The 13,100-nt window shown below is 40.2% G+C and overlaps 2 protein-coding genes across 8 annotated transcripts; one reads left to right on the top strand and one right to left on the bottom strand.

Moving 5' to 3' along the window:
- Positions 1-135: 135 nt before the first annotated feature.
- Positions 136-6,232, bottom strand: LOC120790462 (galectin-3-binding protein A-like). 6 transcript variants are annotated; one of them, XM_040127979.1, is made up of 6 exons: positions 6,185-6,232; positions 5,744-5,816; positions 4,993-5,184; positions 4,672-4,803; positions 4,301-4,571; positions 136-2,422 (listed from the first exon to the last, which is right to left on the bottom strand). In XM_040127979.1, the coding sequence occupies exons 2-6, from the start codon at positions 5,799-5,801 to the stop codon at positions 1,387-1,389; spliced, it is 1,689 nt and encodes a 562-aa protein (XP_039983913.1). In that variant the 5' UTR covers positions 5,802-5,816; positions 6,185-6,232; the 3' UTR covers positions 136-1,386. The 6 variants fall into 6 exon arrangements, with proteins under 6 accessions (XP_039983913.1, XP_039983915.1, XP_039983914.1 ...); XM_040127985.1 differs by having other exon boundaries at positions 2,238-2,364; XM_040127986.1 differs by lacking the exon at positions 136-2,422 and adding an exon at positions 3,669-3,990.
- A 787-nt stretch (positions 6,233-7,019) lies between these two features.
- Positions 7,020-12,306, top strand: armh1 (armadillo like helical domain containing 1). Of its 2 annotated transcripts, XM_040129033.1 has the most exons (12): positions 7,020-7,172; positions 7,301-7,545; positions 8,203-8,271; positions 8,414-8,580; positions 8,690-8,886; positions 9,499-9,583; positions 9,689-9,805; positions 10,114-10,186; positions 10,332-10,461; positions 11,819-11,896; positions 12,003-12,084; positions 12,204-12,306. In XM_040129033.1, exons 2-12 carry the CDS (start codon positions 7,340-7,342, stop codon positions 12,230-12,232), a joined length of 1,233 nt encoding a protein of 410 aa, XP_039984967.1. In that variant the 5' UTR covers positions 7,020-7,172; positions 7,301-7,339; the 3' UTR covers positions 12,233-12,306. The 2 variants fall into 2 exon arrangements, with proteins under 2 accessions (XP_039984967.1, XP_039984969.1); XM_040129035.1 differs by lacking the exon at positions 7,020-7,172 and having other exon boundaries at positions 7,230-7,545.
- Positions 12,307-13,100: the final 794 nt, after the last annotated feature.

Raw genomic sequence — 13,100 nt, 5'->3', positions numbered from 1 at the left:
CTTTTACTTTCAGTAATTTACAGTATATTATTAACAATGCATGGCATTCCTGTTAAACTTACAAGGAGCAACCCTGAATTTACGCTCCTTGTCAGTTCAAAGCTCAAGTGAACTTACTGGCAGCATACAAAGCCTGAGTTTAGATGTGACACAATTTTATCCGCTGACACCTCCGCTGGAGATGTTGTACCACTGGTTCACCGTTTCTGTGGCTCTATAGTATGGATAAGCTCGGCAGCTCCAACGCTGTTCTGCTATGTTAATCCGTTTTGGGTTTTTTTGGAGTCCTCTCTCTCTTTGCACTCCTTTTTACAGTTCACATATTGAGTGTTACAGAGGGCGAACATCAGTATGAACAACCACGTCAGTTAGGGATCTCTTATACTACACATATTCAACAGTTTGTCAGCCACTCATTAAATTTTATGAAAATTAGTGTTCTCCTCCCCTGGTACCATGAGCTCCTATAATATAGTTGTTTTAAAAATAGGTGCGGACAAATGAGACTGTACTTTTAACAAAATGCAGTAGTGTAATTCAGAATACATAGACACACATACTTGTACTTACACAACCTTGTATAAATACTGCAAAATATCGCTGAAAGCAGATTTTTCACACTTTGGGAAGTATAATAACAGTATAATAACTGTGACTGTGTGACACATTGTTACTGTTATTATACTGTTATTAAACTGCCTAATTCCTAATTTTCTGACACAGACTTTCAAAAATACAGTGATATTGCAGAACTACATTGTTAAGACAAGGACTTTACTAAATTTTGCTTTAAATATGGCAAGAAGACATCACTTTCATTATTAAACATTTAGAGAGCTTTAATTTTTATTAAAAGTGTGAAATTCATGTAAAATGATGTTAAGTTTTACAGTGCACTGCATATAAATGTATATCTCTTTTAAAGTATATTGAATGTGCAGACGGTCTCATGAAGTGTAATATAATGCATTTAATGACTTCCTTATCCCTCTCCGCCCCTTCTTTATTGATGTGAGCAAACATAAACTGTAGTTATGGTGTACCACCAGTTGGTAGAACAGGTTTGTTAAGCATGGACAGACTTGTACCATACTGTTGTTTCTTAGAGCAAATGCTCTACTGAGACTCTAACCATCAAAAACTTTAAATCTAACACAGGAAACATTCACCTCCCTTCACACTACAATCCAGTTACAATTACTCCTTCACTTGCAGTCATCTGGAAACCTTTCCTGCTTTGAGCTGACTTTTCTTAAGCTTGATAAATTCAACATATCCACTTGGATAATATACTGTTTATACAGGTCAGAGTATTATAATTATTAGATAATATGTTGTTTCCTATTCAGCCTCCTCAATACTGTCTTTCCCAGAGAAAAACCAAAACTAATCTGTTGAGCACTGGGGACGTACCACCACTTGGTAGGAGAGCAGGTTTGAGAGGCATGGATAGACTTGTTCTGTCCTGCCTGGAACAAACGCAAGATTCTCACCGTCAACACCATTAAATTCTTCAACGTGGAACACGTAGATCCCTTCACACAGAACAACAAGCCTATTGCTGTAACGAATACGCCCCTCCAGCTCACTGGGTAAATCACTGTTCTTTTGTTGAACCTTTAAACTGACAGCTGGCAAAGATGGGCAAGAGACACTTTCACTTGAGCAGTCTTGATTACTGATATATACCCTTGTTTTCCAGCGCATATAATGGAAATTAAAAGAAGCACTGTTATGAACAGGTGTTTGGAAATCAGTTGTCAGACTGCTGATGCTCTGGCCGCGAAAAGTGTAGAGCCCAGAATTCATGTACACTCTGACGTCGTGAGTGCTGAAGGTAAAGCTCCATGGCTTGCCAGTGTAAATTCTGGATGTGTAGACATTTTGTTCTTCTGTCAGGTCATCGAGCAATGAGGTGAAGGGTAGAGCATTAAACTGAAACCCCTGCAACTTTCTGGCATAGTACTCTGAGGCATCAAGTGTGTATAAGTCCTCAGCTGGTATCATTGGGAACCGGATGCACTCCAGAAGGGCCTCAGGAATAGTTGTGTTTCTTTGGGCTGCGGCCCATCTCTCCAGTCCAATCAGGAGGACAGTTTCATTATGTACCACGAGGTCTGAGCGAGAGAGAAGAGCTTTGACCAATCCAAAGGGAAAATTAATCCAGGCCTCGGAATGGATCAGCGCTTCACAGTTCCACGCCAAGTAGCGAAGACAGACTTCCTGCAGTGCCTCATCATCTGTGCGAACTGCATACTCATAGAAAGAGTTTTGGTACTGGAAAGTGACATCATCTGTGAGAAACGATCTGAGAAGTTTTTCCGCTTCATTCTGAAATTCTCTCAGACCCCAGTCAAACGCCATCTTGAGAATGCAGTGGGCAGAGGACAGTGTGATTTTAATCTTTCTCGAGTAGAAATATCTGAAATTCAAACATTTTAATTGGCAAGGCTCAATTTGATTAAAGTGTTTCTATAATTTTGGAATAGGAAATCACATTCAAATTACTTAATAGTGCAAAAAAAGTTGACATCTTCAAAATGAAAATCAGCTATAATGGTTTTTCTGACAAAATATGGAGCCTCAAAATTGATCAAATGTAGTAAAACGTTTGCCGGACAAGTAAAAAATATAACCAAATTCATGAATAAATAATATTGCTGGTTTAATAATCAAAATGGATTGTAAAAAATACAGATAAAAATACGAAGAAAAGTAAGGCTTATACTTTTAATTTTCCACCAATTAGTTGATAGAATAAATGAAAAATTGTTTATTTTGCTCTTGTATTTATCTTTCATTGCCTTCATTTTCCTAATTTTTTGGTCTTGGCAAGGATTTATCTTCATTTGTCTATTTCTTTATCCTCGCTCAACATTTCCTTCTCCTCAACTCATCTCCCATTTTCCTAATGCTTTTATATTAAGGAGACAGGCATGCACGTGCATATCGAGAGCAATCGAGAGGACTTTGTGGCCAGCTATCTTAAGTGAAAACACACTGTGGCTAAACACGCTGAGCACCAGCCTTTTCAGCTAGCAACTCAGCTAAAACTAACTTCTGTCATAAAAACTACACTACCCAGGATGTAGCATCACGGCATAAAACATTGTAATAGTAGCTAAAGTATGCTAACTGTAATCACCAATCAATGCTCTGGACATGCATAGATATGCCCTTTTTTATTAACATCTAAGAATTGGGAAGGGTGAAATGTGGAGAAAAAAATAAGCATGAGAAAATAAGAAGATAAATGATTAAACGTGTGCCAAGACCAAAAAAGTAGGACATTGAAGGCTTTGAAAAATAAAATGAGGTGGTAAAGGTTACATAGAAGAGTAAAATAAGTGTGTTTAAATTTATTGTATCAACTGATTGGTGGTAAAAGAAAGAAAAAAATAACAAAAAAGTATAAAACATTTTATTTATTTTTACACTTAATTTAGATGATTTAACTACCAATTTTGTGTATTGATGTATTCGGTTATTTTGTTGACTTGTCTTGTAACTTCTTACTAAATTTTGTCAGTTATTTTTCATACATGCTCCACCCTCTAACAAGCTTCACTATTGGTTTATCCCATCGAGGCTCCGCTTCGGCACTCTAAGACAGATCTTTGCACTCACAAAATGCTGGCAAACCTGCTGCTCTCTTACCTTTTCCACTCAGCTGCCCTCAAGAACGGTTTGTCACTGCGAGGTCCAGTCACCCTCCAGTGTCCCGAGATGCCAATTCTTGCTCTATCTGCATGCCCTCACCGTGACCATTGGATCACCACTCGACCTGCTTCTGCCACCTCAGCTAGCAGCGCCAGGCCAAAGCTGACTATTGCCCCGCCTGCCTTGCAATCCCCCAGGGGGAGCCGGCACTTCACCGGGTCGGCCTGCTTCATCCATGCCAGCCAGGAATCAAACCAGGGGCTCCCTGCTCAGGCGAGTTGCTCCCATGTGGTGTGCCACTCAGCTATCAGGGCACCCCGTCACGCCTCTCTGATAGGGACAGAACAACTGGCAAGTTCAATTGGAGCATACTTGGCACCAACACCACCGGGGTGGCACCACCTGGGTAGAAAGATGGCTATCCTCATCAGCAAACCAAGCTGTCTGCAGAGGAAATTGTGGAATTGCAACAATCTGTCTTAGGGTGCCACCATGGAGCCTGAATGGGGTAAACCGAGAGCAAAGACTGTTAGCCCATAGAGGGCTACGAACATGCTCATAGAACTGGAGTTATGAACAGGTAACTTTTATTTTTGCGGCTCCCTTGACAGAGACAGAGGCAGCTTGAAGTCGCTTTTACCTGACAAAGGTGTTGGCGTGTTGAGTGCAGTCAGAAGTGACATAAATGCTGAGGCTGTTGGAGTCTGGCTGTGAAGTTTTGAGGTCTGAGTTCAGAAAAAGGATGACCCTGTGAGCACAGATTGTCTCAGTGGTTTTGTTGTCCACCACCACTGTAATGTTTATATCGCAGTCACCTCCACTGTCAAACAGCTCTCCCAGCTGATGAGAGAGGCTTGTGTTGTGGTCCACATCATACTCAGAGAAGACACTTTCCCTGGTAGGGTCAGGGCCTGATAGAGATGAATATGGGCATAGTAAGTGATGTAGGTTCATTGTGTTGGGAAGAGAAATTTTAAATATTTTCTTAACCAAGTTCTTCAGTTGCCTTACCAATTTCACATCGGACACCAGCGTCCTCACTATGACCACAGTTATTGATCCCCCACCCAGGGAACTGACATTGGAGCAGGTTTGTCTCCGTCCCAACACAATCTAAATCATCCATCCAGATGTTGCCTTCCCCTAACACAACAGCAATAACACAATAAGGAATAGTCTGTGGCATATATTGTTCATACTTTAATTACAACAATTGTTTTATGGGTTCTCCTGATTTGCATGGCAAATCTAACTGATTTGCTTCTAAAGAGCAGTGTCGGACACGGTGAATATTTTCTATATATACTGTAATGTCAAGCGGCGCTTCCTTACCTTGGCCAAATGCGGCTGATTGCAGAGCTTCTCTTGCTCCAGGGAAACTGAGCTGCTGACACACCACTTGGGCTTCATTCATGTCCCAGCTGTCGTCACACACAGTTCCCCAAACCCCATTATAAAAGATCTCCACACGGCCCTCAGAGAAATCTTGACCACCAGCCAGCCTGATATAACCTACCTCTTGAGCTAAATTGGTGCAACAAATTCAATTAAATGTAATGTAATAACCAACCTGCAATGACTGTTACTCAGATAGACAAAGACAGAAAAAGAAGTCTATATTTACGCAAGTAAACCATGTTTGAGGTCATGCTTTGCCTCATATTTACATTAGCGTTCTGATCATCATTATAAAAAAATGTGCATTGTTTTTTAACATTTTTATAGGTTTAGGATAAACCTATAAAATACATTTTATCTTATTAATGTTTCCGTTATATACATTATAAACATAATGCGACTTTTAGAATCATCAATGTTTTCTGCCTTCTTGAACAATGTTTTGCTCCACTTTCATTTACAAAATAAGGCCAGATTAATTCGTACCAGCTGACAGTGAACAGATTCAAATGTTGCCAGTTAAGACAGCAAAATTCCCAATAAAAAAGTAGCAAAGTATAATATTTCTGTTAAAATAGTATATTTTTAAAATGAAGTAGGCGTAATCTGAGTTTGTCACTCCCACCTTTATTGCCAGTACAACAGTACTACAGAGGGACTACAGCTTCATCGGAAAAGAACTTACCAGCAGACAAGCTGACGCTCAGTAAAAGAATGCAGAATAATACAGTATATTCTTTCATTTTGATTGCAGTTCACTAGAAAAAGCAAGGAACAGCTTTAAGTTCTTTAAAAATGTCCAGGTCATTTGTCAAATAGTGACCACTACTTTTTCTTTACACCCAGACCTACATAACAGAACTAAGTTTGTCCAGCCTGTTTGTTTCCCGTCACTTTTGTTTTACACCTCATTTTAGGATCAAAATTAATTTCAGGAAACCAGACATAAGATCCTACAGACATGGGACATAGGGATGTAATGTAGGCTGTTTTTTCTAACATATAACCCAATATACATAAACATATGCAAATACAATTTCAAAGAACATCTACAGTAACTGAATGTGACTAAAATGACATCTTTTTCTTAATAAATCATTCTTGTTGAAAAGCTAAATTAACTTACCAGAACTCAAAATGAAGTGAATTGAAGAAATAAACCTCTGTGCCTATTTTAACACATCTTATGCAGTTATTTTCCAGGAATGGCCACACCCACTAAAGGAGTGTTTCCCAGAGGAATAGCTGAGATCTGATGCCATATTTCGTTCTCACAGTGACCTCTTACTTAAATTAAAATTTTCAGTGATTTTTCTCCCGCACATGCAATATCTGAGGATGTCTAATAAGTAAAATTGAAAAGTCAAATTGGAAATTCTGTAATCATGCTATGAAGTTGTATTAAGATATTTTTGGGGGGATTAATTAATCAGATTAAGTGAACATAGCAGAGAAATAGTCTCATAATTTTAGTTTAGCGCCATAACATGCTCCCATGCTTACTGAATAATTGATTAATAAATTCATGAAATTGAGTAGATTAAAATAAATTAGGCTTGATCATTTCACTCTGTAATACTCACTGCACTCTTTTGAGCATGACTGCTGGTTCATAGACCATAAAGCTATGGTTCTACTACAAAAGAAAGGCAAAAGACCACAACGTAATATTCAAACTCAAAATTAGTGGTAAATTATTGGTTTATGCTTATGATTCTTATGATATGACACCCCATTGCCTCTGTCACCATTATCCGCCATTATGGATAAAAAATGACTGCAGTGACATCTTGAGGAGTTCATGCTACAATGCTGGCTCCATAATGTTGCTAACATGTAGCAACAAATGAGAGAATATATAACACATGGGGTCACTCATTGGGTCCTTAGCATGTTTTCCTTTATTACATAAGGTTAGATAAGGGCCGATTTCTACTCTGAATTACACAGGCTTTAAAAGGACCGACAAGGACCGGTTCCCCGTGGCTGCAGATCTCATGTTCCGGCTCCTAAGCTGAGGGGAAGACCGTGGAGCGTTGCTAAGCAACCCCCAGCCCCCTGTAAACGAAGTGGGGAGTATAAGAAGCCATCGAAAAAAGACAAAATTAGACAAGGTAATCCAGGTGGTTGTAGCCTTTTTTTTTTTTTTTTAACAGATAATGTATTGAACACCTACAGCCCGGACTCTGCCTGGCTCTGGTTCTTGGAGCGAAAAAAAAAAACTTTACACCGTCAACTTCAGTTTTCTCCAGCGTGAAGAGCAGGGGTAGCGACAACAACAATGTCAACACAGGAAGAGCCGGCGAACATCGGCAAAGTACTCGGTTTTCTTCGAGACTGGGACCGTGGCGACAGGACAGCCCGCAGCCGCATGCTGAACACCTTTATGGCTCAAAACAAAGGGAAGACGTTTCATGAGCTGGAGTGCGAGTTTGCGCTGGCGTCCAGTCTCTTTCTGGCTCGACTCACCACCTGGATGAGGCTCACGTATCCTTTCCGCAGCGAGGGCCTGGGCTCCGTCCGCACTGCCGCAGTCCCCGCCAGCTATGACACACGGTGCCCGGCTGGGGGCGCAGTCAGTGCAAAAGCACTTGTAACGCGTGAAGCTTAGGACCACAGATGTTCGGCGGGTGGTCCACGGAGTTTTAGGACCCTGCTGAACCTTGGGGGCTTCATAACAGTAGGCAAGCAAAATATTTGGTCAATACCATAATCATTTGAATGTGGTACTCTATCTGTATGACTGTAACAATAATAGTTTTTTATTTTTTTTATATCTTAAATTCATATTGTCTACGCATTTTTGCTGTCCAAAATAAAAGTCTTTTATTTCCTGTTTTTTTTTTTGCTGTATGCTGTATTGTAGATTTTACTGAATATTATATACAGTGTTGTTAGTTCAGTGTGCAGTTAAGTCTATACATATGGACTTTTGACAAAATGAAAGGGGGAATGGGGAAAATGATCCATAGGGACAAGGACTTATGAGGATGAAGAGCTGGATGGATACAAAACCAAATAAAATTTCTAAAGTTAGTCAAAACACAAAAATGGATTACTAGGCACTCTGTAGGCCTACTCTTTTTTCCTGCTGTGGATTGACTATGTAATCAACTGAGACCCAGTCCTTCACTGAATATTCAGATACATGTTTGGGACGTTCTTGGGACTCCAGTTAAGAGCAATCAGGATTTTCCTGTCTGCATCAGGCCAGTGAGTGAGATAAAATACTCCATCATAAGCTATAAAACACTGTGTCTGTGAGCCATTAGGCATTTTTGTGAGTGAGCCACCTTTCTGACATTCCTCAGTGATCAATACCTTTGTTTGCTTTGGTTTGTTTTGTTTTTGTCAGAGATCAATACCTGATGGAGTTCCTGGAGGATGGAGGAGTCCTCACTCTCCTGAAGATCTTGAGCCACACTCAGAGCAAAGAGGAGGACAAGGCAGAAGCCCTCCATCTTCTGCTCACTGTCTCCAATGCTGGTCGCAAATACAAAGAGATTATCTGTGAAAGCCATGGTAAATTTCCTTATTCATTCCACCATATTTGATTTACCATTTGGATTAATATAATCTGTGTAGCACTTTAGGAGCCATCATATCATCTTGGCCCTCTTTTTTTTTGCAGGTGTCAAAGTCATAGCTGAGTGCCCGGCCAAGTCAAACACAGAGGAAACCCAAGCGACAGCTTGGGCCCTGCTGGAGTCCCTGTCCCACGGAAATCCTAAATACCAAAATCAAATCTACAGAAGCCTCATCGCCCTCATGGCTTGTAACTCTCCTAAAGCCCATCAGCTGGTCCTGCACACCTTACGCACTGTTCAGGTAAAGCTAGAGACAAAGAGTGCATATGGAGTCATGTATTAATGAAAGCTTGTACTTTCACTGTTTTCAGAGCATGCGTGTCTACTCATTCTTGTTCTTTCAAACAATGGACCATATCCATGCGAACGCGAGACTAGTGTTGTTTTCACCTTTTCAGTCTGTGAGTGTGTGTGTGTGTGAGTGTGTCTGTCTGTGTTTGTCTGTGTGTGTGTGTGTGTGTGTGTGTGTGTGTGTGTGTGTGTGTGTGTGTGTGTGTGTGTGTGTGTGTGTGTGTGTGTGTGTTTGTGTTTGTGTGTCGTCATGGCAAAATGGGGCCATGACGACAAACTACCACAGAGGCAGTTTTGAGGCACGTGTTTATATGTCCGCCTGTCTGTGTCGATTGATTTTGTCATTGCAGAACTTTACAGCCGTTCAGATAAAAATCAAAATCAAAATGATGTGGTAATGACCACTGAGTACTCATGGGTCTGAACGTCAGCATGTTGACGGATGTCGCAGCTGGTGTGATCCCATCACATGATGGTCTGTAGTTATCTGTAATGATAACCTGGCAATATACGATATCTTTACAGTTTAAGAAGAATTACAATAGGTTTTTCTCTTTCACAGTCCAAAATGAAGACGGCCCATCACAGCATTGTAGAACCTCTGCTGAATATGCTCAGATCCCTGCAACTGGGGGTCCAGGATGAAGGTAAGCAGTGAAGACATTTAAAACAAGATGGTGGTGAACTTTTACTGTGGCTTCACTGTTTAATCTCGTCAAACACTCTTCTCTCCCTGTGTAACTTTCTGGCAGCTATTAATCTTATCTTAGACCTGAAGTGTTATGATGTGAGACCAGCGCTGCTCAGTGGCCTGGTGGCTCTGCTGAGGCCTGCTAAAGAAGAAGTAAAGCCACACCAGATCACAGAAGGTGACACTTTGGTTTGGATGTCTGTTATTTATTAATTTTTTTAAAAGTCTAGCAAATTAAAGTAAACTGTCTTTCCAAAGACGGATACAGTGACCCCTTTAGACTTATCAGTGATAAGAAGTGAATTTCCGTTAGGAAACTCAGACCACACGAGTTATTTTGATGGTGTCTTCCCTAATCTTCTCACAACTTCTGAAACAGACAACACCAAACTCGTTTATTAATGTCGTAGCATTTTTTCGGAGACCTAATTTGCGACATCAACAAGATGTTATCACATGTTTTGTTGACACATACAATCCCATCAGAGGCTGAGATGATCAAAACGACTGGATCTCTGCCTGTGTTTGTGCAACAAGCTGCTGCAGCTAAAGCTCTACGGTATGGTCATCAAGTAAAGAAAAAAATATTATAAGAATGAACTGCAGTATATTATGTTATCATACATTTTATTATCTCAGTGTAATAGTTTTAGTTATTGTCAGACAGTCAGACATCTATTTACATGATGTTGAATGTGTTGAAGGTCGCTGGCTGAGGAAGATCAAGAGCTTTCTCGTGAGCTTCTCTCTCTTGGAGTGATCCAGCATCTCCTATATGCTATGGGCAACAGAGAACACACTGATGCCCAAAAACAAGCCAGCCTTGCCTTGGAGGTACGTGCCTGTTTTGTTACACGTGCTCTTTGTGCATGTGCATACACACACACACACGTTTGATTTCCAAAGACGGTCTACTGTGCACTATGTTGATTTCTACATAGGCTGTGTAGTGATTATTTGCCACATTTAAAAAGCCACTGGGGCTGCGACTGTGAAATGTAGTAAAATACATACTTCCAATAAAATGCCAAGATTGTTCAGATTTATTATACGGTTAAATACAGCTCAATAATTTGTGTTCCAGTAAAACCCGTTGTTTTTCTTCTTACATTAAAAAAAAAAAAAAATGTTCCATGGAATGTACAAACCACAAAACTGGGTGTAAACAAAGGCTGGAGCACAGAACAAGCAGGGTCAAAAAACTGTAGAGCAGAGTTCTTCAAGTTGGAGTCTGTGTATGGACACGTTTTGGGTTGGTCACCGTCAGGGGTGTATCACAAAAATCTGGGCCCTGTATATGAGCAGTGTCAGTGGGCCCCCTTTCCTTTTTAACATATCCACTGTAACACGTGAATCAACATGTAAACACTTGCATGTTACGGTGGTTATTACGGGGTTTATTGCATACTTATGTAAGTCTGCATAATCATTTCTCATCATATTGTAATTACTGTGTGAAGCTTTCACTATGAAGAATATTATAGAAGGTCACAGTTTTTAGGTCTTCGTTATATCCGGGACGTGAGACGAAGGTGGAAAGTCATCTTACTCCTCCTCCTACACTCAGAGAGGATTCCTGTATTACCGACGACAGAATAAGATCTCACTGAACTCATATTTTATTTGCAGACTTAAGCTTGTTTGCACCAAGTACCAGCCCAGTCTGTTGCAACATAGAAGTAGCATAATAAAACTTTAGAAACTTCAAAGTACGATTCAAATACATACAAAAATTGTATCACCAGTATTAAAACTGAAAGCACAGGATATGACCCTGCAACGCTCCGAAACTGACCAACTGATACTAACTTTATGAGCTGAGCTTGTCTGAAATGCTCGGCAACATTAGAAGACCGTGACGATGGACCAGCAGCTGATCGGATGTACCAATACTAAACCATTCGGAAACAGTGACGCTAATAACTTTATTAGCTTTCTGAATTATATTTAAAATAAGAAAATCAAAATTGCAGGTAAAAAAACAAAAAACTTCAGCTTTTCAGGAAATTTCCAGGCTTTTTGACAGCCCTCCTCATGTTGGGTATCCTCACTCCTGGTTCCACCATTCCCCTCACTACAACGCCCCTGGTCAATGTTTCTCACGTAGCGCCGTATCGCTCGACATATAACATGACGTATTCATACACATGTACATACTAACGTGAATGTCTGCTGTCATTTCTGCCTATAGCACTTTGTCCGCTCATTCCCAGTTATAGAGGAACATGTGCAGAGAGTCATGGGCAGTAGGCTGTTTGCAGCCTTTATGGTAAGAATTAATAACCTACTAAATACTAGGATAGCATTGGTTAAAAGGTCAGTGTGAAAGCTGCTTGAAGGCAGTACTAACAAATCCATTCACCCTGTTTCTACAGCACAAAGCTGAGACTTTGTACATGAATCTGGACGAAGCACAAGCAGAAATCCTGCTAACTAACAAAGTTAACATCTCTGAAGGTAATGATTGTAATAAGTTCTTATCTTAAGGTTGGTCAAAAGTTTGTCTTTTCTCCCTCTCAGTTTGCTCTACTATGTGAGAATAATATATTTTTTTCTTCTTAATCTTTGCATTCCAGTTTTGGATGGTGACAACTCCGAAGGCTGACCAGAGGAACACTTCAATCATTTTAATGGTCCAGATTCTGCAAATGTTGTGTTTGTGTGTTAATAAAAGACAGTTTAAATGTTAACTTTCCTTGCCTGCCTTTTTTCATTTGTTGAATCATGAAAAAAGTTATTAATTTGAATCTTTACATATGATTCCTTAGAAAAGTACATTATATTATTATCTATGCCCAGGTTTAAGAAAGTTTTACACTGGATTGTTTTTTTTTTTTTTGTTTAAACTTCATGTGGTTTTGATCAATCATATGGAGATTTTAGTATTTTTGGTTATTTTGAATATGCACTAATGAAATAAATGCATCCCCTGCTCCAGGGTGATGATGGTGATACTAATTACTAACCAGAGATGACGTCACACCCACAGCCCCTGTTTCCTGGCAGCGGACTGGACGAGCAGCGACTGTCCCGTCCTGAAGGCGGCGGGATTCAAACTGAACCCACGAGGTAAACGAGAAATGAGACACGTCGCTGCATAAGCCGTGTGGCGATGAGCAGGTTACGTTCAGCAATGCTGAGAGGTAAAAGAGCCGGTCAGGAAATGGTATAAACTTAAAACAGTGATCAAACAAACGCCCTTTTTTTAGAACTACTCAACTTCCCAGAAGGGACCCAGTCCGATCCACTAAAGAAGAGGAAAAGGGACGATGAAGAGGCTTCAGGCTCTGACAAAACCTCCCCAGGAAAGAGAAGGAAGGGGAGTCTGGATGGAGGACAAGGGTGAACTTACCCAGCAGAGAAGGCCACTTAAAACAGTGATTGTTCCAGTCAGACTAAACACTGACAAAACTGAAGTGACCAAATCGAAGACTGAAGCACTCAATTTTTATTTCATTTGTTCTTTTCCACTC

The sequence above is a fragment of the Xiphias gladius genome, chromosome 6 (assembly GCF_016859285.1).
Source record: "Xiphias gladius isolate SHS-SW01 ecotype Sanya breed wild chromosome 6, ASM1685928v1, whole genome shotgun sequence".
Lineage (NCBI taxonomy): Eukaryota > Metazoa > Chordata > Actinopteri > Istiophoriformes > Xiphiidae > Xiphias > Xiphias gladius.
The sequence above is the reverse complement of the archived record's forward strand: the minus strand, read 5'-3'. Positions and strand labels throughout refer to the sequence as shown.